Source organism: Gopherus evgoodei, chromosome 3 (assembly GCF_007399415.2).
Source record: "Gopherus evgoodei ecotype Sinaloan lineage chromosome 3, rGopEvg1_v1.p, whole genome shotgun sequence".
Lineage (NCBI taxonomy): Eukaryota > Metazoa > Chordata > Testudines > Testudinidae > Gopherus > Gopherus evgoodei.
In genome coordinates, this window is record NC_044324.1 from 168,469,112 (window position 1) to 168,496,129 (window position 27,018).

At 41.8% G+C, this 27,018-nt stretch overlaps 1 protein-coding gene across 6 annotated transcripts in view; it reads left to right on the forward strand.

Moving 5' to 3' along the window:
- Positions 1 to 27,018, forward strand: part of LCLAT1 (lysocardiolipin acyltransferase 1) — a 220,861-nt gene that overhangs the window by 116,001 nt on the left and 77,842 nt on the right. For all 6 annotated transcript variants that reach the window (XM_030557358.1, XM_030557357.1, XM_030557360.1 and 3 more), the window contains one exon: positions 9,509 to 9,655. In XM_030557358.1, the coding sequence (XP_030413218.1) occupies positions 9,509 to 9,655 (147 nt within the window). The remainder of the gene's footprint in view (positions 1 to 9,508; positions 9,656 to 27,018) is intronic.

Consider the following 27,018-nt stretch of genomic DNA (forward strand, 5'->3'; position numbering starts at 1 on the left):
TACATCATAAGAGTAAGGGACCTATTAGCCTCCTGTTCCCAAGTATGGTGGTTCTGTAGTGGCCTGAACATCATGATGATTGGTCTTGCAGAGTGGAAATGAAGGACTCAATGCCTGCTCTTTGGGGCCAAGGTGCAGAGTCACAGGGCATAGATTGCTTGTAAATTGTATCCCCATCTCCCACCCATTAGTCATCCCTTCTCCACAGAAACCCTTTCTCCTTCTTCCCTCCTAAAAGGGCTGTGGAAGTAAATATAAACCCAGGACTTCAGTAATATTTTAGGAGCAACTGTCGGAGGTGATTCAGGGTGCAGGGTCATGGACTCTTCTCTGATTATTATTTTTTTTTACCCATTTTTGTGGATTCACTAAACAGACCAATCCTCACTCATTTTTAATTTCTCTATTGCAGAGGAATATGCCTGTAAGGAATAAAATTTTTATGTAGAGTGGGAAAAACACTGGAGTTACGTCCCCTCTAGTTTAAAAAACCCAAAACTTACTCTGTGTGTGCATGTGTGTAAAATGCAACTATCAAGATAATACTGTCAAGGTAATTTTAAAAATATATATTGGAAATAAGGGGTGAAAATAGCATTTTACATTTGACTTTGGTGAAAAGGGCCAGGCAATGTGTAGCAAGATTGTACTGGTGTTCAGAAACACAACTGTTATGAGATTGGATATCTACTGTACCATTAGGCAACTGGAAATGATATGAACACTCCTGAGTCATGCATTTCCTCTCTCAGCTAATTGCTGAGTGATAATTTATTAAAGGAATGGACCAAGTCAAATGACAACTGTTCAATTCATTATATACCTATTAACTATACATAAGAGATGAACATGGTAAAAACATTACCATAAGCGGATATTTTGTATTACAAAGATTGGTACAAGAAGAATTTCTTAATTAATGGTTTACATACATCAAATTAGAAAAATAATTTAAGAATTTAAATCTTTTAAAATGTGATTTGATTGTGGTACTTAGAGCTGACACTAACAGTTAAATGTCTGAATTGAAGTGGCTTTCCAAATCTATTTTTAACGTTCTTGTACTATCAGAACTTGTACTAATCAGAAGTAAATACAGTGCAACTCTGTCTTCCCATCTCAAAAACCACGTGATAACATTTTTTCACTATAACATTCTTCTGTTTGGCAGAGCTTGTAAATGGGAAGTATAAAAGCTGCTGAGTGTTGCTTTTAAATCAGGGAGATCCACAGTTGTGCCACATTTTATAACTGTTGGTGAAATGAAATAAAATACATAAATAACTGTTAATGAACCACTGCTATGATCAATATTTTATGTGCACAGAAATCACCTTCCTCTACAGCGTGGGGCACGGGTCACTTGCTGGAGGATTCTCTGCAGCTTGAGGTCTTCAAACCACAATTTGAGGACTTCAATAACTCAGACATAGTTTAGGAGTTTGTTATTGAAGTGGATGGGTGAAATTCTGTGGCCTGCATTGTGCAGGAGGTCAGACTAGATGATCATAATGGTCCCTTCTGACCTTAATGTCCCACCAATCTTTGTGCCTATGTGGTGGTGTTACATCAAAGGCACCGATTAGAATCAGGACTCCATTGGGCTAGTCTTGAACAAACTTATAGTTACTGCCTTAAAGCATTTCTGGTTCGAAACAAGAATCAAAAAGTGTGTGTGACAAACAATAGAAGGAAAAGAGAGAGAGAGGATGGCTAACAGTGATAAGATCCCACAGTTACATACATTAGTTCTCTGCACAATTTGGTATGTCAGAATCATTTATTTATGGGGGAGATGGTTTTTAATTTACTGTCAGCTATTCCAGCTGCCCCACAACTGAATGCATGTTGGTTTACTGGGTTTCTTATCGACCTCATGGCTTTTGAGGGATTTGAAAGAAGAGAATGTAGTGGCTGAATGGATTCATTCTGTGAAGATTTTCAGTGTGTAAGGGACAGCTTGGAAGAAAGTATGGAGACACGCGAGAGCGAATTGGACAGCCAGTTCAAGATTGGCATCATTAACAGAATGGAGGAGGAATGTGTGAAGTATGATTAGAAAAAAGGAAATATTTTGGATGAGGCAGAGTTATGAAGAGTCTTAAATGTGAGGTTAACTTGTATTTGGTATGGTAGAAAACAGATTCCGGAGAAAGGTGTGTGAGGTGTGGCTGTGTTTAGTGCATACTGGAGAAGGGGGCAATCTGGGAGTTGGAGAGGCCAGAGAGGTTGGCAGTAACCAAGGTGTGACATTGAGGACTTGAACCAGAATTCTAGCTGTAGGGACAGGATTCAGTTTTGCTTTAGAAAAGTATAGAGAAGAGAGATGCCAGGATTTGAGCACAACTTGGATCTCTGGCTTGCTAGAGAGAGTCAAGTCAGATGGTACCCTGGCTATGGGTTTGAGGATTAATGTTAACAGTGCCAGAGAATAGGCAGAATAGAGAGGATTTAGGAAGATATATGCTATTTTGTATATATGTAAATATACATTTTAAAAGGTAAGGTTGTGTATCATGTTATAGTAGTCATTCCTATAGGAAAACTACAACTTTTAATTTCCTGCCATGTTTTCTGGTTAAATATCAGCAAAAATTGTTGCAATAGGGCAGGCTTTGGCATTTAAAATTTTTTATTAAATCTGTTTTTGAGACACTTAAAAATGTTCAGTGAACTTTAAAAAGTGGCTGTTTTTTACCAAACTTCTCCCTCTCTGTGCTCCTCCCACCTCTCCCCTCCCCCCCACACACAAAAAATGTAATGTTTGGACTAAGAACAAACATAAGAAATTTCAACCTTTAGTGTGTTTTATCCCTATCCTACTTCACCTCTTTGAAAATAATGTTTTTTTGGGGGAAAGAGGGCTTTGAAATTAAAATGTTTCCTCAGCTGTAACTATAGAATTTTTATTGTAATAATATTGTGTGACTACTGGAGAGTTATGTATGCTAAAGTTGTTTTATCTTCGCCCCAGGTTCCCAGAGCAAAAGTACACTTTGTATATGTAATACATTTCTCCAATTCGATAGTAGCATTTCCTCTTACTTGCATATATATGATCATGTGATGAACTACAGTATGTAGTCAAGCCACAATAAAACCAAGATAGGTGTGAAAAATAGACTGAGTATATGCATGCTACTTACTCTAGCAAAAAACAAAGATTAAATGTATTTAATCAGAATTACCCTGGAATCGAAACCAGTTTCTGTCTTTTGAGTCACAAAAAGCTGATTGAAAAGGTCATTGTGGCCAGCTGCTGCATGTTTCTTTCATGCTAACCACATAGATTATATAACTCTCGCTCAAGCTTGCTATGTTGGTGAATGCTTTTGAGTACATTTGTGAGTTAACATTAGTTATCAGAAATGTCAGGTATTACAGGCATAGTGTTTGTTTTGGCAAAGAAATGGAATTGCATTGTTTGGTTTGGACTAACTTCCTTGTTTGTTTGTGTTCCATATTTTCCCAATTATCTTTCCCGTGAACTTACAAACCCAAGGGCAAGCTTTTGCTTTCCAGTAAAAATAAACATTGATTTCTTTCAGACTAGCAAAATTCCTGATGGCCAGGAGTCCCAGACAACCAAAAACATAGTCCAGACAAGAAAAATGTAATTACTACCTATTAGACAATATGTTGAGCTGAGCTTTACAAGTGGCTGAGCAGCATGTCTCACCTCACGCTGCAGAAGAGAAGGTGCTTGCTACTTGTTTATTTTTAAACACCACGTATAAGCAGCAGTTATCAGTTTGCACATTACTGAATTCCTCCCATAGGTCTGCCCATCCTATTTCACCCCAAACTACATTATGTATAAAGAACAGGAGTACTTGTGGCACCTTAGAGACTAACAAATTTATTTCAGCATAAGCTTTTGTGGGCTACAGCCCACTTCTTCGGATGCATAGAGTGGAACACACAGACAGGAGATATTTATACATACAGAGAACATGAAAAGGTGGAAGTATGCATACCAACAGGAAGAGTCTAATCAATTGAGATGAGCTATCATCAGCAGGAGAAAAAAAAACCCTTTGAAGTGATAACTGAGGCCATGTCTACATCTAAAATTTTGCAGCGCTGGTTGTTACAGCTGTATTAGTACAGCTGTATAGGGCCAGCGCTGCAGAGTGGCCACACTTACAGCAACCAGCGCTGCAAGTGGTGTTAGATGTGGCCACACTGCAGCGCTGTTGGGCGGCTTCAAGGGGGGTTCCGGGACGAGAGAGCAAACCGGGAAAGGAAACCAGCTTCCCCGCGGTTTGCTCTCTCGGTCCCGGAGCCACCCAGCAAACCGCAGGGAAGGAGACCTGCTTGCTCGGGGTTCCGGGACCGAGAGAGCAAACCGGGAACGCCGCGGTTTGCTCTCGCGTTCCCGGAGCCAGCCAGCAAACCGCAGGGAAGGAGACCTGCTTGCTCGGGGTTCCGGGACCGAGAGAGCAAACCGGGAACGCCGCGGTTTGCTCTCGCGTTCCCGGAGCCAGCCAGCAAACCGCAGGGAAGGAGACCTGCTTGCTCGGGGTTCCGGGACCGAGAGAGCAAACCGGGAACGCCGCGGTTTGCTCTCGCGTTCCCGGAGCCAGCCAGCAAACCGCAGGGAAGGAGACCTGCTTGCTCGGGGTTCCGGGACCGAGAGAGCAAACCGGGAACGCCGCGGTTTGCTCTCGCGTTCCCGGAGCCAGCCAGCAAACCGCAGGGAAGGAGACCTGCTTGCTCGGGGTTCCGGGACCGAGAGAGCAAACCGGGAACGCCGCGGTTTGCTCTCGCGTTCCCGGAGCCAGCCAGCAAACCGCAGGGAAGGAGACCTGCTTGCTCGGGGTTCCGGGACCGAGAGAGCAAACCGGGAACGCCGCGGTTTGCTCTCGCGTTCCCGGAGCCAGCCAGCAAACCGCGCCGCGGTTTGCTCTCTCGGTCCCGGAACCCCGAGCAAGCAGGTCTCCTTCCCTGCGGTTTGCTGGCTGGCTCCGGGAACGCGAGAGCAAACCGCGGCGTTCCCGGTTTGCTCTCTCGGTCCCGGAACCCCGAGCAAGCAGGTCTCCTTCCCTGCGGTTTGCTGGCTGGCTCCGGGACCGAGAGAGCAAACCGTGGCGAAGCTGGTCTCCTTTCCCGGTTTGCTCTCTCGGTCCCGGAACCCCGAGCAAGCAGGTCTCCTTCCCTGCGGTTTGCTGGGTGGCTCCGGGACCGAGAGAGCAAACCGGGAAAGGAAACCAGCTTGATTACCAGAGGCTTCCTCCTTCCACGGAGGTCAAGAAAAGCGCTGGTAACTGTCTACATTGGATTACCAGCGCTGGATCACCAGCGCTGGATCCTCTACACCCGAGACAAAACGGGAGTACGGCCAGCGCTGCAAACAGGGAGTTGCAGCGCTGGTGGTGCCCTGCAGATGTGTACACCTTCAAAGTTGCAGCGCTGTAACTCCCTCACCAGCGCTGCAACTTTCTGATGTAGACAAGCCCTGAGATGACCCATAGAAGGTGCGAGGAGAACTTAACATAGGGAAATAGATTCAGTTAGTGTAATGACCCAACCATTCCCAGTCTCTGTTTAAACCTAAGTTAATTTTATCTAATTTGCATATTAATTCAAGTTCTGCAGTCTCTCTTTGGAGTCTGTTTTTGAAGTTTTTTTGTTGCAAAATTGTCACCTTCAAGTCTGTCACTGAGTGGTTAGAGAGGTTGAAGTGTTCTCCCACTGGTTTTTGAATGTTATGATTCGTGATGTCAGATTTGTGTCCTTTTATTCTTTTGCGTAGAGATGTCCGGTTTGGCTAATATACATGGCAGAGGGGCGTTGCTGGGACACGATGGCATATATCACGTTCCATTCTATGCATCCGATGAAGTGGGCTGCAGCCCACGAAAGCTCATGCTGAAATAAATTTGTTAGTCTTTAAAGTGCAACAAGTACTCCTGTTCTTTCTGCAGATATAGACTAACACAGCTGCTACTCTGAAACCAACATTATATATGTGTTCTCCCAATGGTGCAATATGGGCTTGCTTGCCTTCATGTGACAGAGACAGGAAAACCAAGATTACACATTTTCCCCTTGCTTTTTTTTTTTACTGTAACCTTAGTGTTAGTTTCCTGTCTCTCCTGTAAAATATACTTTTAAAGTCCAGGCAGAGATCTAAAACCCTCCCAGATCTGCAGGATGTTTTGAGTTTCAGGCACAGTTAGTACCATCCACATAACTTCCAGGGCCTAAGCTGCTTGGAGGAAGTGGCGGGGAAGGTCTAGTGGCAAGTTTTCTCCTTTCTCTTTCCAGCGGTAGGTGGGACTAGAGATAAGTCTCTCCTAGTGAGCTGTTGTCAGCACACTACCAGCAGGTCTCCAAGTGGGCACTTTCTTTGCCTCTTGTTTTCCTCAGACTCTGTAGCTGTGAGAAATCTTGTTTTAAATAACTCCGACCAGACAAGCTAGTTTCAAGACTCTATATGGTACCAACCAATATAATAATTTCATGAATTGTAATTTTGTATCAGTGGCAGTTGCAGGACATTAAATGTATGAAGTGTATTGGCTGAAATAATTACGCAAGAGTGAAAACCACCAGAAGCAAAATAGCAACATTTTTCTTTCATTAAGGTGCCTCTTTCCACCTTGTCCCACCTGCTTGTTACTTCCTCAAAGTTCTGCAAAGGGTATTCGTTTTACGTAAATTCCCAGTTTTGCTTCTGTTGGGTTTGTTCATGTGCTGTTGGTTTCTAGAACTTGGAAGAAATTTGAAACTCTCTCTTTCTTAGTAGGATGGACCTGTAACAGGCAAGACACAACTTGCAACTTCTTACCCTATAGTACTCCTCCTCCTCTTTTGTTGTCACGTTGTATCAAAAAGTCGATGTTGGTCACTGTGTTGGCCAGTGACAAAAAAGTATAATAATGCAAGTAATTTTGGACAGCATTTTGAGGCACAATACCAATTAGCCTTTCCCTCTACTGCATACTGAATGTCCAGATTTGGCATCAGTTTCTTTGATGTATAATATCATATACCAGAGGCTTTAAAAAGAAAGTGTTCATTATTTTCCCCGTTTGATCATGTACATCCTTGTAGCTGCAGTGTACTCTTGTATACAGATTATGGAGTTCAGATGACTGTTTAGAAGGACTGTTTAGAAACTAAGCTCTGAATAGTTCATTTAAAATATTTATGGTACATTCTTACACTATAATAAAGGCCAGTTCTAAGAAGAAATTGTAAATAAAACTACAGCTTAATTTGAGCATGGTCATGTGATGGAGTTTATTAAAAGAAAATTTTGTTTTGATTTGTCCTTCTAATTATCCCAAAATGATCCTTCTAAACACTATATCCATATGACCAGGTCTCTGTTCTTAACTGCAATTGTTTTGACACAATTTGCACTGATTGTAATATGTTGTTCACATTGAATGTGGAAAGCTGACTGCTTCCTTTTGAAAGCAGTTTCTCCTCTATATCCTGAGCCATGTCACTGAAAGGATAGGATAGACATTTAGGCTCTGTCTGCAGTTAAAATTTGTACTGGTATAGCAGTGTCGTGGTATGAAAAGACCCAGGCCCCTAACAGATATAGTTATGCCACCAAAAACCCCAGCGTAGAAGCAGATATGCTGACATAAGAGTGCTTCTGTCAACATAGCTAACATCGTTCAGGGAGGTGGAGTTCCTACACTGGCTGGGAAGCTCCTCCTGTCAGCATTTGTTGCTACGCTCGGAGGCTATGCCAACATAGCTGTGCCATCATAGACTCTGTCGTGTAGACTGAGGCCTGGTCTACGTGGAAAAAAATTAGGTCATCTTAACTACATTGCTCAGAAGTGTGAAAAATCCACCCCCCCGAGTGGTGTAGTTAAGATTCTTCCATCAACTTATCTACTACCTCTTGGGGAGGTGGATTACCTATGACAATTGAAGAACCCCTCCCATCGGCATAGGCAGTGTCTGCACTGAAGCGCTACAGTGGCGCAGCAGCAGCACTGCTACTGTCGCTCTGTTCTGTAGATATTTACTACAGCCACGGAAGAGGTTCTTCTGTCACTATATTAAATCCACCCCTCCGTGAGGCCGTGACTAATTCTTCTGTCATCCTAATGGTGTCTACACAAGGCCTTAGGTCAGTGTGATTACATCTCCCAGGCATGTGAATTTTTCATACCTCTGAGCGAGTTAGCTAGGTCAGTCTAAGTGTTTTAGGTGTAGACTAACCAATAGTCTGTGTGGGTGACAAAGGGAGACTGTCAAATGTAGGAACCCACTGCAAAACTGTATAAAAGAGGATGAATGTATTTTTTGAATTTGTGCTTGAGAGGTGCTGGGGAACATCCAAATATTTGCACATACCAGCAAATACTACTCCTTTTACACTTGTAAACATTCAAGTGACTTGCCTAAGGTCAGAGGGTGGAGCTGGGCATGTAATCCAGGAGACTGATTCCTGGTTCAGTTGTCTAAACCATTAGACAATAGTACATTCAATATGAAGCACATATTGTTGTGTAGTAAATCGTTCCAAAAAGAGGCACAAGTGGTTTGAAAGAGAATTGCATGTGACACCTAACTTGCAGATTATGTATGGTTATGTCAGTTCCATTTGTTTAATATATCTTCTTGATGTTAGTCATAAATCTTCACAACTGTATTGGGACTTGCATGTGCATAAGGAAAGCTATACATCAAATTATGCTATAAAATATTGCAAAGGGAGTACTGCTTTATATTATGACCTATTAGTGATGGAATAATTTATTTTAAGTTAAATGCATCAGAAACCTTGTAGCAAAAATTGCTTATAATGTCATAAATATTTTCAGTATGACGTATTTACAAATATTTGAAATCCAGTTGTACATACTTTTTAATTGAAAAAAAGTTTTAAACAAAATATTATACACTGAAACTTTAAAACTTGAATTGTGCCATCATAACTGCTTACATTTATATAGTGCCTATTATTCCAAAGCACTTTACAAACTGAAAGTGACATGTACTTTGCTGACCACTGAATAGCAATCACCGCTGGTTTAAGAATGTTATAGCAACTTTGCATAACAACTTCAGACAGAAAGTGAAGAATACAATATCCTATTGAATTTGCAGTGGAAATATAGGTTGACAGAAATGGTTACCAGAATTAGTAATTGTTTAGACACCAAGACTAGTGTCACCACTGTGAATAGTGAATTGAGGTCTTTAATACCACATAGTGTCCCCTAACTCTGCTCTGGAGCTTGGTTTTAATAAAGGGAAGAGTTTTACCATATGGGTAATGAACACCCTTTCCAGCAGCACCAAAATGCTTCTTGAAACTCCACCCCGTCAAGTATGGCCCCTATTTAGCATGTGCAATATGATGCTGTTACAATACGAGATGGGTTTTCTTATGAAATTCCATATAGTTGCAGGCAAAATTTTTCTTCAGTAGTTGGGGCATATAAGTTTAACCTCATGGATGCAAGCAAATGAAAAACATACAATGAAATGTTACTAAATATTTATATATATATTGTTAAATTTACTCTAGGTTGGGCAATGCAGGTTGCTGCCTTTATTTTCATTCAGAGGAAGTGGGAAGATGACAAGAACCACTTTGAAAATATGTTGGATTATTTCTGTGACATTCGTGAACCACTGCAACTCCTCATCTTTCCTGAAGGAACTGATCTCACAGGTAAATTAATTGTTCTCTCCTCTTGGATGTAATCAGGTAGGAATTTGTATGTATTAAGGAAATAGTTCCTTAGTTAATAGTAAAAAAAAAAAAGTACCAAGTGACTATGGATTCTTGTGAACAGTTGGTGTTAACAGATAATCTAGTATATCAGTGTGACAGGTTGGGTCACAGAAATCCTCTTGAAACTGCCGCCTGATGTGCTGAGAGTAACTGTAAGCCCGTTTTCCCTGGCAACTCAGGACTTCAGTACGCTGCCTGGTTATGCAGACTCGCTAGCCTGCTACAAACACAGACCCAGGTCTTAATCACGTCCCCCAAAAGCTGCACACTTAACTGAAAACAGCTTAAGAAGTGTTCCTGTCTCCAACACCCAGATACCCACTTCCCAATGGGATCCAAACTGCAAATAAATCCGTTTTACTTTGTATAAAGCTTACATGGGCTAAACTCAAATTGATCACCCTCTATAACACTGATAGAGAGATATGCACAGCTGTTTGTTCCCCCAGGTATTAATGCTTGCTCTGGGTTAATTAATAAGTAAAAAGTGATTTTATTAAATATAAAAAGTAGGATTTAAGTCGTTCCAAGTAATAACAGACAGAAACAAAGTAAGTTACCAAGCAAAATAAAATAAAAGCATGCAAGTCTAAGCCTAATACAGTAGGAAGCTAAATGCAGGCAAATCTCACTCTCGGAGATGTTCCAATAAGCTTCTTTTACAGACTAGACTTCCTCCTAGTCTGGATCCAGCAATCCCTCACACCTCCGTAGTTACTGTCCTTTGTTCCAGTGTCTTTCAGGCATCTCTTTGGGGCGGAGAGGCTATCTTCTGAGCCAGCTGAAGACAAAATGGAAGGGTTTCCTGGGGCTTTATATAGTCTTTCTTTTGTGGATAGAAACCCATTGTGTTCTCCTGTGCAGAATCACAGCTATAAGATGAAGTTTTGAAGTCACATGGACAAGTCACTTGTCCATGCATGACTCAGTTCTTTACAGGCCAACGCCATTGTTTACATGTTAGTTTGAACGTTCCCAGGAAAGCTCAGATGTAGTTTGGCGTCTCTCAAGGTCCATTGTCAGCTAAATACTCCCAATTACTTGAATAATCCCTTCACACTAAGTTGACCAAATCTGCCTTATGTGCTTCCTACAGCAAACACTTTAAATACAACCATTGAGCCAACACTCATCGGCAGCGAGTTCTATGGGACCTTGGTGCCTCAGCACCAGCTCCAACACTGTGTGAGGCCAGGTCTCTCCCTCAGTACCGCCTTCCACCCCAGGCGCCCTCACCCTGCGCATCCCCCGGGCCATTTAAAACAGCCCGGGGCCCCCACTAATCACCGGCAGCGCAGCGGTGCTGAGCAGCTTCCTGCCTGCTTGCTCCATGTGGCTGCTGGCCCCTCCCTGCAGCCCCTGGGCAGGATGGGTCTGTGTCCCACCCCAAGCACCCCTGTGGCCAATAATCTGCGGGGGCAGTGCCGGGGGATGCAGCACATGGAGACTCTGGGCCCGCCCTGCCTAGGAGCCTCAGGTAAGTGCCGCCCCCCCCCCCCCAGCCACTCCCAGAGCCTACACCTCCTCCCATCCCCAAACTCCCTCCCAGAGCCTGCACCTCTTACCCTCTCTTGCATCCCCAACCCCTGCTGCAGCCAGGAGCCTGCACCCAGCACCCAAACTTCATCCCAGAGCCTGCACCCCAGACCTCCTCCCCCCACCCAAACTCCCTCCCAGAGCCTTAGGCAGGTGGGGAGCAGAGTTGGGGGGGGGGGGAGGCAGGTTCTAGGCACCACCAAAATTTCTACAAACCTGCCGCCCCTGCCAACACTCATAACTTTAGAAATAAAAATGATACATGCATACAAATAGGATGAATACATTTATTAGAACATAACCTTTGCAAAGATGTGTTACATGGCATATCTAGCATAAAACATGTTCCAGTTATGTCATATTTACACTCATAAACATCACTATATTTCAGATTGGTACTATATATGACTTCACTCAGGGTTTAACCAATATTTCCTACTTCAGATGAGTTTTTGGTCAACTTCTATTAAAACTTTCAGTGCCATTTGGATGTATGATGCTTTGAATAGGAGAGGCTGTTTTTTAAAGTCTGACAAGATTGTACAGCCATGGGTAAGTCACTTAGCCTATCTGTTCTTGAGTTTTCTCCACTGGTGGGCGTAACAATGCTTACCTCCTTTTCTAAAATGCTTTCAGACCTATGGACAAAAAGTGGTAGATAAGTGCTTATTACATTACTTTTCTCTGCTTGGTGTTACAGGGAGAAATTGCCTCAGAATATTGGATATAGTTGTTCCTAGAGTGATACAAATATTTTATAGCTCTCTTTTTTGTAAAAGGCAAGCTTTTGATTTATCTAAATCAAGTGTTAACATGTCTACTCTACTGAACTAATTTATACTGAATTAGAAGACAATAATATTTGTTGAATCTTCTGTAAAAATAACCACCTTTTAAATATAATTAATTTAGGAAGTCTTATAGTAAGTTGCTAATCAATATTGAATTGAAATGTTGATTATATTATAGCTCTTTTTATACAAAAATTTTCCTTAACACTTTCCCGTTCTTTAAGTATGTCTTAGGGCATGGCTATACTTCCAGATGTAGAGCGCTTTGAGTTAAACCAGCCTTCGTACAGCACAGTAGGAAAAGCGCTGCAGTCTGTCCACACTGACAGCTGCAAGCGTACTGGCGTGGCCACATTAGCAGCTCTTGCAATGGCCACAGAGAGCAGTGCATTGTGGTAGCTATCCCAGCATGCAAGTGGCTGCAACATGCTTTTCAAATGAGGGGGTGGGGTGGAGTGTGACAGGGAGTGTGTTGTGTGTATGTGGGGGGGAGAGTGGGTTTTTGGGGGGCTGAGAGCATGTCAGCATGCTGTCTTGTAAGTTCAGACAGCAACAGATCCCCCCCCGCCTCTCTCTCTCTCTCACAGCATTCCACAGTAATGGCTGATTATTCTCCGAGCAGGTAAGAATGCCAGCTGTCAGAAACGGAGCTTTCAAAGGGCGTATCGGCATGCCTGCAGTGATTCCAAAACAATGACAAGAGTGGCCACTTGACTTGAGGGGATTATGGGACATTTCTGGAGGGTGATCAGAGCGTAGTAATGCAACAGCTCGTTCACACTGATGTCCGGGCGTTTGAGCCAATGCGCACCAAGTGTTAATCTTCTTGCCAAGGTGGAGTACCAGGAGCGGTCTAGCCCTGGAGTCAGAGCGCTGTACATGCCTTGCCAGTGTTGACGGACAGTGCGCTAGGATGCCTGGGGCTCCTTTTATGCGCTCTGACTCGCATATGTAGCCAAGCCCTGAGGCTGTGTCTACACTAGAGAGCTTACAGTGGCACAGCTGTACCAATGCAGCTGCACTACTGTAAGCTCTCTAGTGTAGCCGCTCTTTGCCGGTGGGAGAGCGCTTCTCCCGTCAACATAATTAATCCACCCCTAACCCGCAGCAGTAGCGCTTTGTGGGCAGAAGCTCTCCTGCCCACATAGTACTGTGCACAGTAACACTTATGCTGGTGTAATTTATGTCGCTCAGGTGGTGGAACATTCATAAGTGATAGTGTAGACATAACCATAGTAGTTGCTTTTGGTAGCAGAGAGTCATGAGGATTTAGCTAAACTGGTCTTTTACCAATGAGTATGTACTTTAAGAGCTTTGCTCTAAATTCTACTCCAGCCACATGTTCTGATTGGATTTTATTTTGAAGCCAGATCTGAAAATATTTGGTTGATTTATCAGTATCTAAAGTGTGTTGCTAATTTTTCTCCCATTTCCCCCATATCCCCAGTGAGTTTATAGATGTGGCTGGCAGATTGGCATTTATAGTGCCTGAAGGTACCGTAATCAGATTTTAGGCGGTTCTAGAAATTGTCTTAATCTGATCCATGCTCCCAAAGGATAATGAATTGACTGACTATCCTTGGACAACTTCTCATGACATCCTCTTGTTTAAATTAATAAATTTGCATGTAGAGCAAGGAAGGAAGGTAGAAAAAAAATCCATCCATTCATCAACACCCTGCTGTAGGTTTTTTCTTCCATGGAAGGAATAGCTTTCCAAATCATAAGTTCCTGGAGAGAATTCCCCTCCTTTAGCTTAGATCCATGGGTTGAAATTCTGGTCCCACTGAAGTTAATAGCAATACTCCCTTTGACTTCATTAGGGTCAGGATTTCATTCCTGGCTTTCAGAGCTGTTGTTGCCTCCTCTACAGTCATGAAAGACTTTTTTCCCTACTATGCTTCCAGGCGACTTCATTTCTAATCCTTGTGTCATGGTATGAACCCCCACTCTGAACTTTAGCGTCCAAAAGATGGGGTACCATCATGAATTCCTCTAAGCTTAATTACTAGCTTAGATCTGATAGGGCTGCCACCAACCAGGACTTGCAGTGCCTGGTACACTCTGGTCCCCCCAAAACCTTCCCAGGAGACCCCAAGACCCAGACCCCCTGGATCTTAAAACAAGGAGGAAATGACTATCCCCCCCCCTCTTTCCCTCTCTTAGACTTTCCCTCCCTGGGTCATCTGGAGAGGCTTCACCAACTCACTGGTGAAACAAGATCCAAATTCCTTGAATCTTAACACAAGGGAAAATAAACCCTTCCCCCACTGTGTCCTCTCCCAGGCTTTCCTTCCCTGGGCTGTCCTGGAGAGAGAGACAGATTCAAGCTCCATGAATCTAAAACAAAGGGATATTTGCCTTCCCCCTTCTTCTTTTCCCCCGCCACTCCCTGGTGAGTTTAGACTCAATTCCCTTGAGCCTTAACAAGGGGGAAAAATCAATCAGGTCTTTTAAAAAGAAAAGCTTTTAATAAAAGAAAGAAAAAGTAAAAATTGTCTCTGTAAAATCAAGTTGGAAAATGTTATAGGGTCTTTCAGCTTATAGACACTAGGGAGAGTCCTCCCCCCAGCACAAATACAATCCTTCCAGCAAAATACACATTTGCAAATAAAGAAAACAAACAAAAAAGACTAAACCGCCTTTCTAACTGGTACTTACTAATTTGAACAGAAGAGATTTTCTCATAAAGATTGGAGGAATCTGCTTACATGTCTGGCCCCTCTCAGAACCCAGAGAGAAAACACAGAAAAAAAACAAAACCCCAAGAAGCACAAACAAAGGCTTCCCTCCACCGAGATTTGAAAGTATCTTGTCTCCTGATTGGTCCTCTGGTCAGATGTTCCAGGTTTACTGCTAGTTAACCCTTTATAGGTAAAAGGGACATTAACCCTTAACTATCTGTTTATGACACCGTGTCAGTCCTTTGTATGAAAAATAGATTTTAAAGAATGAGGAAAGAGTTTCCTCTTTGTTTTTCTGTTTTGTGGTTAATAGGGAATTGGTTGAACACTGAGACAACAATAGCCTCTTCACATCCATGCTGTTAACGTTGACTAAGGGCATGGCTGCCTTGAAGGATTAAGTAAGTCTCTGAGAGACCATACATTAAACCAGTTAAGGAAAAGAAAATGGTAGTGCATATGCCATCTGCATTAATAATACAAAGACCATAGCCTGAACTTAGACAAATGGCACGAAGACCACCAAGTAAGAAATTCATGGTGGTCAGACGTTTCACCTATTATCAGAGTTCCTATGCATACTGTTTTCACTGCAAAGAATAGAAATTCAAAAAGAATTAAGCTATTTCTGTAGTAGCAGTTTTCCTTTGCTAATGTGCACATATACTTACATCTCTCTGGTTCCCTTTCTAGGTAGGTTATTGAAGAAGTGTTGAAATTCCATCTTCAGCATCTGATTATTCTCCATTTTTTTTAAACATTCATTTTTGATCTCATTAGTTGAAAGACTGCAAGGCAATAGACCAACATCCATACTGATACCATTAAAACTATCAGCCTCCATCAATGCCATTGACTTTATGGTGTGTTTGTCTTGTGTCACTGCAGGGAAGGGATAGCTCAGTAGTTTGAGCATTGGCCTGCTAAACCCAGGGTTGTGAGTTCAGTCCTTGAGAGGGCCATTTAGGGATCTGGGGCAAAAATCTATCTGGGGAATTGGTCCTGCTCTGAGAAGGGGGTTGGATTAAATGACCTCTTGAGGTCCCTTCCAACCCTGATATTCTATGATTCTCTTGGAGAGGTCCCAGTGGATTGGTGGGCAAATGCTCTTCTTCCTATAGGGATGTTACTTAAATCTCATCGGATTAAATCTAATGTTCAGTTTTTTCTGGCTGGCACACTTCTGTCAGCTTTGGCCATTTCAGAGCAGTTGGATTGCTCATTGGGGCCAGTGGGTGTGGATGGATGTGCTCCATATCTTGGGGAAAAGTTGAAGTCTCTTTATCTAAACGTTGTGAAGAGCAACCAGACCCTTTAATGGTCTGAACCTTGATGGATCAGCTTGTGGACTCCATGCTTATGCTCATGAGCAGTTGTTCACAGAAATAATCTCTTTGATTTCAGTGGGACTACACCTGTGAGTTAACTGCTCTCTAGTGCAGGCTTGCAGTCTGGCCCTATGTGTTTAGTAGTAACAATTGTTTTTAAAATGGTTTAATATTTATTCTACAAATCTGCAGTTTTCTGCGTGTATCTTGTTTCTTACTGAATTACTAGTACCCTCAGTCTCTTCACACTTAGCTCCACCAATCAGAACATCCCTATGCCATAATTTTTCCAGAACAATCTTGCTTTTCTATCAGAACTGAGGGCTTGTCTACACGAGATGTTATATAGGTATAATTACACTGATATAGTCTGATCTCTATAACTATACGAGTATAATGCCTGTGTGGTCACTCTTATTCTGGTGTAAGAATAGCTTTTTTTCCAGTTTAGATACACAAACTAAACTGGAAGAGGCACTCTTGTACCAGAATACGTGTGTCTATATGGGCAGTTATACTGGGTTAGCTATAGCATTTCAGATCCACACCCAGCCTTATACTGGTTTAACTTCTCCATATAGTTGTTCCAATTACAAGTTAAACTCATTCCATAGAATCGTGTCTCGTTTTGTACAAAGCAGTCATTTAAAAACGCTAAACCTGATGTCTCGCATTCTAAACTAAAAGTGATTGCTACCTTGTGCAATATAAAAAAAACATTCTGGAGTGCTTGCTATTAAAGTAATTATCTGTCCCTGTCTACCAGTGATTATCTTTTTATGTGAACCATTAAAGTACACTTTTTAAGATAGTATAGAAGACTTGACAACACACCTTTGCCAATTAATTCTGAGCAAGAAAAAAAGTATGCATAGTTATCAGTGTGATATAACATTTAAATGAAACGTTATGTGAGTATATGGAAAAATCACTTTCAGGAAGTTGTTATACTATTAACATGTCACCACTCATTGAAACCCCATATTTCATCTTTTAGATGATATAAAACAGAGTTCCTGTACTCTCATGGTCACTTGATTCTATGGCATACTTTGCAAGAATAGAGGCATTGGCACATGTGTCCTGGCCAAATTACGAGTTTGGTGGCTACTTCTGATAGTGAGCAATATAGTAGAGAAAAATGGATACAATACTCTTCATGTACCTGACTGTATGATTGCTGTGGATTGTTAAACTGCTACCATTTTCCATCCAAAGGTTATCTGCATGACAGTGGTAGGTGAAGTGACTTCTCCTTATGGAAAAATTGTATAATGCTTTAAGATCTTTTGGGCAGGTCTTACATAAATATAAGACATGGCTGCATTTTAACTGGTTGAGGGTAATGCCCCATGCATAAAGTTTATAAGGCACTTTAGAACGAAATATGCTATATAAAAATATGAATAATAGTAATTGTTTTCTTTTTCATAAAGAATTTATTGCAAACTATATGTATAGGGGCTGGGGAGAAAACTTTTTTTTAGGGAGGTCATCATTTCACTTTGAAATACTTTGGAGTTTGGGCAAAATGCATCAGACTATTTCCTCTTTCTCCTGCCCCACCCCTACCCCCATGGTTCAAAATTCTGTTGCAAACACACTGCAGAAAAGAACCCCCAACAAATAACAGAAGAACAAGTAGTTACTCTTTCTGAATTCCAGAGCTCTACAACAATTCAAAGGAATCTTATGTCCAGTGCTTATGTCCAGTGCCTCAGCATAACCCACCTTTTTACATGTTCTCTTGCTATAATTGAACTCTTTGCCCCCTGTCCCTCAGCCCCTAAGAATTTTTAATGAGTCCATTTTATAAATCAGACTAGTGAGGCATGATGTAGCCCAGATCTCTGCAGGAGTGTTATGATATGAAATAGAAGCTGTACTCTCTTAGGAGTAACTGCAGTGCCACATTTGTTCCCTCTCTTCATGGTTTTCCACTGAGCATTGTGTGTGTTCAAGGGCAATGGTAATGCACAACCTGATGTGTAATAACTTGAAAATGGCATTAATGTCTTTAACAGTTCTCAGATAGTAAAAATAAGAATAGTTTCACAACATGTCCTTAAGTAGAATGTTAACAGTGCATAAATATGACTGAGATGGACACTGTGAAACCTCCCAAAATAGACGGATAAATGAAGCTGCTTAATTCAAAGGAAAACATAACGGAGAGTGGTCAGTTATTCAGTTTTGTTATGTGGGACCAATGATAGTTGGAGAGCATATGAAGTCTTGAGAGTAGTGGCATGGGTTTTCAGCCAAGGCCAGATAGGAGAAAAAGGCGGTGGTACTGTCCTTAATTCTACCTGCTGGTGACGCCAAAATGAAATGGCACTCACAGCTGGTTGATCAGATCTTGATGATATGGCTGTCCTTCCATCCTGATTGCTCTGATCAGTAGCACAATAGTTGCATTTAAATGGTCATAACTGAACTTCAGCTTGAACACCTACTTCAGATGAATGGAGCAGTTCACAACTCTTACGTTCCACTTAAGTAAAGCACATAAAAACGTGCATAATTTTAAGCACGTGAGTAGTTCTGTTGACTTGAATAGGGCTTCTCAAGTGTTTTAAGGTGAAGCCTGTGCTTAAGTGCATTGCTGGATAGGGGTTGTGGAACTATTGTTTTAGGTAATCTGCAGATTATGCATATGCTACCTCATGGTTACATATGGTTCATGTTTTGAAGGCTTTTTCTGTGACTTAAAAAAACGTATATCATGGATTACAAAATTAAGCTAGTAGGGAAAAGTACCAGCATGCTAAGATGCTCTGAGTTTGTACGTTTTTCAGTGTTTGGTTTTCAGTAGTAAAACCATCTTAATGGCTCATAAAAGCCCATGTCTCCCAAAGTGAACTGAGCCCTGAGTGATTACTGTGAAATTCTTCCTCTAGCCTCTTTAAAAGTCCATGAATTTCTTGTCACACCCTATATAATGCTATCCAGAGTAACACATCAAAATTCAGTGAAATATGTGGATTTCATTAGGATAGGCAAGCTTTGAGTGCAGGGCTTTACAAAATCCCACAATCACCTTTCGAGGTAATTATTCCTATCTTACAGATGATAAATTGAGGCACATAGTGGGTGAACTACTTTCTAAAAGTGGCAGAACTGGGAATAGGACTCTGGTCAGAATACCTTTATTCTGCTATTTATTATTTAACATTTATACTGTAGTAGCACCTAAAAGCCTCCGCCAGGCTGGGCCCCTCTTGCTAGGCATTGTACAAACATAGAGAAACTGATCATTCCTACCCCTGTGATTTTATAATCTAAAATACAAGATATAACAGATGGATGAGACAAACAAGGGTATAAGAGTAAGGGCAGAGGAGATACATTTTTTTAGTCTAATAGGATGTATGAAATTTGTAGAAAAAGTAATCTCAACTCACCTCCTGGTTATTTACTGTAAGCATTAGAGATGAGGCATTCTAACCAGTAGAGACACTCCCTCCCTTTATAGTTACCTATTTAGACAGCCTAGGTCAATGTATTTCTGCCTATGTGAGTCACACTTTTAATACAATAAATGTTTTAAAATATACTTGGATAAAAATAACAGTGTACGCACTGAAAGACATCACAGAAGCAAACAAACTCTGACAGGAGACACCCGCAAGCCTCAAATAATGTCAGTGTATGTTTCTATCGGACAGAGAACGTACCCATGTAGAATTTGAGTACACAAACTCAAATGCAATGTGCATCTTTGTTTTTAGGGCATGTTTCTGTAGGATTTTCTTTATAGAGAAACTGAAACAATCAGCTATAACTATGTGGCTCAGGGCCACACCCCTGAGCAATGTAGTTATACCAACCTAACCCCTGGTGTACAGAGAGATGTGTCGATGGGAGGGCCTCTCCTGTTGATGTAGCTCCCACTTCTCGGGGAAGTGGAGTATCTATGCCAATGGCACTCAACCTTTCCAGACTACTGTACCCCTTTCAGGAGTCTGATTTGTCTTGCATACTCCCTCACTTAAAAACTACTTGCTTACAAAATCAAACATAAAAATACAAAAGTGTCACAGCACACTATTGTTTACTTTCTGATTTGACCATATAATTATAAAATAAATCAATTGGAATATAAATATTGTACTTACATTTCAGTGTATAGTATATTGAGCAGTATAAACAAGTCATTGTCTAGCTGAAATTTTAGATTGTACTGACTTCGCCAGTGCTTTTTATGTAGCCTATTGTAAAACTAGGCAAATATCTAAATGAGTTGATGTAACACCTGGAAGATTTCTGTGTACCCCCAGGGATACATTTACTCTGGGTTGAGAACCACTGATCTACACCAATAGGAGAAGCCTGCCCATCGCCATAGGTAACATCTTCACTAAGAGCTACAACAGATCAGCTGCACTGGTGCTGCTGCAGTGCTGCAAGTGTAGACAAGTCCCCAGTCAGCTTTTGAGTCAAACTGCTGCATACTGTATGTTTAATTATGTTGTCCAACATTTACTAACTTCAGTGACAGTTGTAGGCAGGAGGCTCAGAAATACTCTGTTCCTATGTGAACTTGAAGATTTTGTAATTAATTCATGTAATCTATTTTGGTATAGCTCATAGCTTCCAGAACAGAATTTTCACGTAGAAACCAATACTGCGTATACTTTTTCAATGCTCTGTCATCTGAAATTCTTATACAACACTTTGAGACTGCGGTTCTTAATACCCATTAAATTGAGTATTATGGATACTCCCTATTACATTTTAGGTTGGAAAAGAGGTCATTAAAATTCCATGGAATGTTTAGTCTGTTTTACTTGTAAACGGTGAAAGGCTCAACAGAATGGGAACCATTTTGGCTATCTGATAGGTGAAGGGTAGCAGACAACCTCAGTTAAATTGTACATTTTAATATTTGAAATGTTTACATACCAGACATTAATTAAGTTCCAGTTTTGCTTTACTTTTGAAACTGCAGTTCATTGATTTCCATAAAAATAGAACATTCTACTTATTGCTTCTCTCCTTCCTCTTAAATATTTACTGTATAACTTGGGCTTCCTGTATTATCTAAACTACAATGCTTCAACAGAAAGGAAATGTCATTAATAAGAACTACCAAGTTAATGTCACTTGCACTCTCTTCGTCTTGAGGGTTGCCTTACATGTCACTCTGGCTGCAGCAATGCTTGGGATGCACCTTCTTGTTCATGACATTTTGACATTATTTTGAATGGAGGTAAGATTCCACACACCTTTTTTTTTTTCTTCCCGTTGTCTACCTCTAGGGCAGTTTGTTGGAAATGAACCAAGCAGAGGTCTGAGTCATATTCTCTTGATAAAACAAGCTTTATTATTAATAGAAGGAAAATCAAATTGATAAGAGAACTTTTCATAACATACCTCATCTGAATTCTTTGCAAAACTCAGTGGGGTACGGGCACCTGGCTTAGTTGCCGTGAAAAAAGAAAAAGCCTTACATTTCGAGAGACTACTGTCCACTCTTTCCTCTTTCATCAGGGAGCCTGAGCCACTCACTCTTTCTGTGTCTTAAGCCTTGTCTAAATGTGCAAATTGACAGATTTGGGTTAAACCAATGCAGTTTGCATGTGTAGACAAGGCCTTATGCCCCTCTGCCAAGACCTATTTGTCAAATCTCTACTCAGTGGTTTTATTTGATCTTGGAGGTGTTCTTTCCTAACCCTTAGCCACCTTAATGAGGCAGGGTGATTGGATTTTGATGTGTGTGTCCATTTTTCCTCAGCTTAGGTGTTAGGTCATGTTAACTCAGTCTATCTCAGTGGTTCCCAAACATTAACAACCTGTGAACCGCTTTCATGAAAATGTCAAGTCTCGTGAACCCCTTCCTAAAAATTAATATTTCCAGGGATTTTCTCCTTTACCTGAGTATAAATTATAAAAGCAGTGATCTTGGAAATACACAGTTTGTTTTTATGACATGCTTATTACACACTGTTTATTATTGTTATTATTATTATTATTATTATTATTATTATTATTATTTGTCATTACAGTATTTTTATTACATTATGGAAACTGCAACTCTCTTCCAAGATCTCACTTTCATAGAATCTGTCACTTTGATTAAGTCTGTTATAAGACTAGATTTCTATGTTTCATCAAGGAGTGTCAGATGTGAAACAGCAGGGAGGTATTTAAGAAGTCAACTCAGAGAGTTCCTCCTACACAAGCATTCAGGCCTTGAGCAGTCCAGGCAAACAACACACGCTACAACAAAGCTTAAACTTGTTCTTCATAATAATTTTAAAAACATCACTAGCTGCCTATTTCATTTTAAAAACAGCAAAAAAGATCCACCTCCCTTTCCATTTCTTATAAGGAATCTTGAAATTTAAATCTCAGTGTGATAGATAGACTTGCTTTGATCTGCTTAGCTCTTGGAAGTCCAGGGGCTCTGGGCTGCTGGCCCCGTGCTGCCCGGGGTCTCTAGGGACAGCTCTGTCCGCCATTAGGGATTTTTTTCCTGAGAACCCCCTGTAACATTTCGTGAACCCCCGGGGGTTCACGAACCCCAGTTTGGGAACCACTGGTCTATCTGTACACATATCGAATGTTAGTCTCTCATCTAAGTAGAATGTATTTGCCTCATAAGTTTCTCTTACCAATGTTTCCACTTGCTATGAAATACAAATTGACAGGTACAAAATTCTATGTCTGGTGTGATAGATATGGCAATTTTCTGCAATATCCCAAGCAAACCTTTTTTAAATAACTTTCATGTATCTTAGGAGTTTGTTTATATTAAAAATGAAAATGTTCATGTATTATTGTGGGATTGTATGTTACATCTCTGAGAGAGACACGACTAATGTAAACCCTGAGAAGTATTATAAGCTTCAGGGACTCTTTTATTCAGGGTTCTTGTTTTGTTTGTAATATGTTTTCCCTGAAATACTTTCATCTGAGGAATAAATGTGCTTGCTTAGAAGGAGCTGTGTGGTAACTTAACTGTGGGCAATTATGCTGTTTATAGCTTCTGGAGAGAAGGCAAAGCAGGCGTGTTTACGCATCTGATTTGCTGGGGAACTCACAGTATAGGCAGAAAACTTCTGCAACCTGGAAAATCCTCAGTCAGGAGGGAGACATGGGTCTCTGCAGAGGGTGACAGCTGAGGAGCCAAGAGCCTAGAATGGGTGCCCTTGCTAGACAATAGTGGGGAAATACAGCTGCAGTTGCCCTGAACTATGGTGGCAGCGTATGTGGCTCTGGAACAGTGTGAATTATATATGTGCCAATAGCTTTGAAAGCAAGTATCCTAGAAGGAAAGACCACAGAGAAAAGTCTTGATAGACTTTTTGGGGAAGGAATAGCAGAAAAAGAGAGAGGGCAAATGAATTATGAACCACTTGGCTGGTTGAGCTATGCAAAGAAAAGCAGCTCAAAACTGAGGAGCGGACAAAACCATAGCTAGTCAACTTGCTATATTCTAAGAACCAGAGGAGGAATGATGGTCCAGGTTCATGGGGAATGGGAGCCTGCTGGCAGAGGGTCCACAAGCAGGGAAGCTCTTGGAGCCAGCTACCTGGCGGGAAGCAGGGAAGAGGCGGAGAGAAGAAGATAAACTACATCATTGCAACAGGGAATTGTGGATCAACAGTTAGCGCAGGAGAGGCTACAGCTGGAGAGGGACAGTGTGAGTTTGGAAACTCAGCTGCTGCAGAGCTAGAGCAACAGTGTCAGCTCAAGTGAGAAAAGGAGAGCAGGAAAGCCAGAGCCAGCACAAGGAGAGGGGGAAGAAGGATCATCAGTATCAGCTTGAGATGAAAAAACTGCACTAGCAGGACTGTAGTCTGATAGATGAAGCCAGTTCCTACGAACCTTTTCCATGGGTGGCATAGACTCCATATTACTTCCTTGCTTTAGGAAAGGGGTTCACATGGATGTGTTTCTGAAGGCTTTTGAACTGCAGTGTGAATTGAATAAGATGGGGCAGGAGGAATGGTACGGTATCGAACTCCACTACTGTTAGAGACAGACAGCCTTGTCCATTTTCACACTTACAGACAAAGAGGACTATAAAGATTATGAGCTTAAATTAGGGGTTAGGTAAGGGGGTTCAGCTCAAATTAGGGGTTAGGTAAGGAAATGAGGAACTGGTTGGGGACTGGGGGGGCGTCACCAAACTCAGTGAGGCCTATGAATTAACAGGTATTGAACAGTTTTATAAACTTTGCATCCTGGCGCTCCATTCTCCTCTCCCCATTCCCTGAAATCATGATTAATAGACAAGAATCCTAGAGACATGACCGAATCTGGGAAATGAGCTAACCAATATGCAGAGGGTCTGAGAGGAAAAATCAAGGGAGATGGGGGCAAAGCTGACTCTCCCAGAAGGGAGAGGGAGAACTTGCCAGAAGGGAAAATGGGCTAAACCAAACCTGGGGAGGAGGCAAACCCTAACGGGCCCAAAAAAGGAACCTGGGGAGTTGATATATTTTTATTGCCGCAATTCTGACTTGCTGGGTAACACACAGTGTAGTAGACAGGGAGTTGGGCAGCCTGGAAAAACCCATCAAGAGGCAGAGACACATGGGTCTCCACCCAAGAGAGATGATGGCTGAGGAGCCAGGAGCCTAGAGTGGGTGTCCTTGCTGGCCCATGGAAGGAAAATACAGGTGACAGCAGGATTACCATATGTTCTCTCATTGTGCTGTCAGAGGTAACCTTTTTTTTCTTCTTCACTCTTTGACTGACTTACAAATCAATTTGTGTGCGCTTTATTTAGTAATTTAAGGCACAGTTTGGCAGTCTGTTCTCCCTATTCAGCCCTCCAGAATATGCTAGGTGTCCTTTCAGTATGGATAGGACATGAGGCCTGCTCCAAGTTCACATCTTAATTACCTGGAGGGGTACCAAGATGAACAAAGGAGTAGGGGAGATGGGATGATGGCAACATCAGTAACATGACCTATTTATTCAGTGATGACTGTTGCACAGATCCTGGGTGGGAGAGAGGAAATTGAATGTCACAACTTTAACGTTAGTACCTACTTTTGATCATTCAACTACAAATTAACTCCTAAAAATAGCTTTGGGCTATTTTCTTTACGGTTTCATTTAAAATGAGTTCTTTGATTTTTTTTTTTATTACTATTATTATTTTAATATATGATTCCACAATAGAAGATTGTGGTGGTGATGGGGAGTCCTGAGAGGTGGCATGGTGAAACTAATACTGAAGTAACTGCAGTCCTTTGAGATTAACTTCTTATTGCTAAAGTTCCCAATTGATATTCAAAACATTTTAAGTAACATTAATATAATTTCTAAAGTATACTCCATCCTAATCAGTGCTTCTCTTCCAAAGACACATGAAAGAGAAGTTCATATTGAAAGCCATGGAAAAAATTGTGGTCTGCTGCCTTTAAGCCCATCAGTTCAGCTTTCAAAAGCATCTTAAGTGACTTAAATCATTTAAGGTATACTGGAAAACTATACCCATCACCAGTATGTGTCTATACCGCCTAATTTTTTTACACATCAACAGGTATTATAAAGTATCAGAGGGGTAGCCGTGTTAGTCTGGATCTGTAAAAGCAGCAAAGAATCCTGTGGCACCTTATAGACTAACAGACGTTTTGGAGCATGAGCTTTCGTGGGTGAATACCCACTTCCTCAGATGCATGTAGTGGAAATTTCCAGGGGCAGGTATATATATGCTAGCAAGCAAGCTAGAGATAACGAGGTCAGTTCAATCAGGGAGGAAGAGGCCCTGTTCTAGCAGTTGAGGTGTGAAAACCAAGAGAGGAGAAACTGGTTCTGTAGTTGGCAAGCCATTCACAGTCTTTGTTCAATCCTGAGCTGATGGTGTCAAATTTGCAGATGAACTGAAACTCAGCAGTTTCTCTTTGAAGTCTGGTCCTGAAGTTTTTTTGCTGCAGGATGGCCACCTTAAGGTCTGCTATAGTGTGGCCAGGGAGGTTGAAGTGCTCTCCTACAGGTTTTTGTATATTGCCATTCCTAATGTCTGATTTGTGTCCATTTATCCTTTTCCATAGAGACTGTCCAGTTTGGCCGATGTACATAGCAGAGGGGCATTGCTGGCATATGATGGTGTATATTACATTGGTGGATGTGCAGGTGAATGAACCAGTGATGGTGTGGCTGATCTGGTTAGGTCCTGTGATGGTGTCGCTGGTGTAGATATGTGGGCAGAGTTGGCATCGAGGTTTGTTGCATGGATTGGTTCCTGAGCTAGAGTTATTATGTTGCGGTGTGCAGTTACTGGTGAGAATATGTTTCAGGTTGGCAGGTTGTCTGTGGGCAAGGACTGGCCTGCCACCCAAGGCCTGTGACAGTGTGGGATCATTGTCCAGGATGGATTGTAGATCCTTGATGATGCGTTGGAGGGGTTTTAGCTGGTGGCTGTATGTGATGGCCAGTGGAGTCCTGTTGGTTTCTTTCTTGGGTTTGTCTTGCAGTAGGAGGCTTCTGGGTACACGTCTGGCTCTGTTGATCTGTTTCCTTATTTCCTCGTGCGGGAATTGTAGTTTTGAGAATGCTTGGTGGAGATTTTGTAGGTGTTAGTCTCTGTCTGAGTGGTTAGAGCAGATGCGGTTGTACCTCAGTGCTTGGCTGTAGACAATGGATCGTGTGATGTGTCCGGGATGGAAGCTGGAGGCATGAAGGTAGGCATAGCGGTTGGTAGGTTTTCGATACAGGGTGGTGTTAATGTGACCATCACTTATTTGCACCGTGGTGTCAAGAAAGTGGACCTCCCGTGTAGATTGGTCCAGGCTGAGGTTGATGGTGGGGTGGAAGCTGTTGAAATCGTGGTGGAATTTTTCCAGAGTCTCCTTCCCATGGGTCCAGATGATGAAGATGTCATCAATGTAGCGTAGGTAGAGAAGGGGCGTGAGTGGACGAGAGCTGTGGAAGCGTTGTTCCAGGTCGGCCATAAAGATATTGGCATATTGTGGGGCCATGCGGGTGCCCATAGCAGTGCC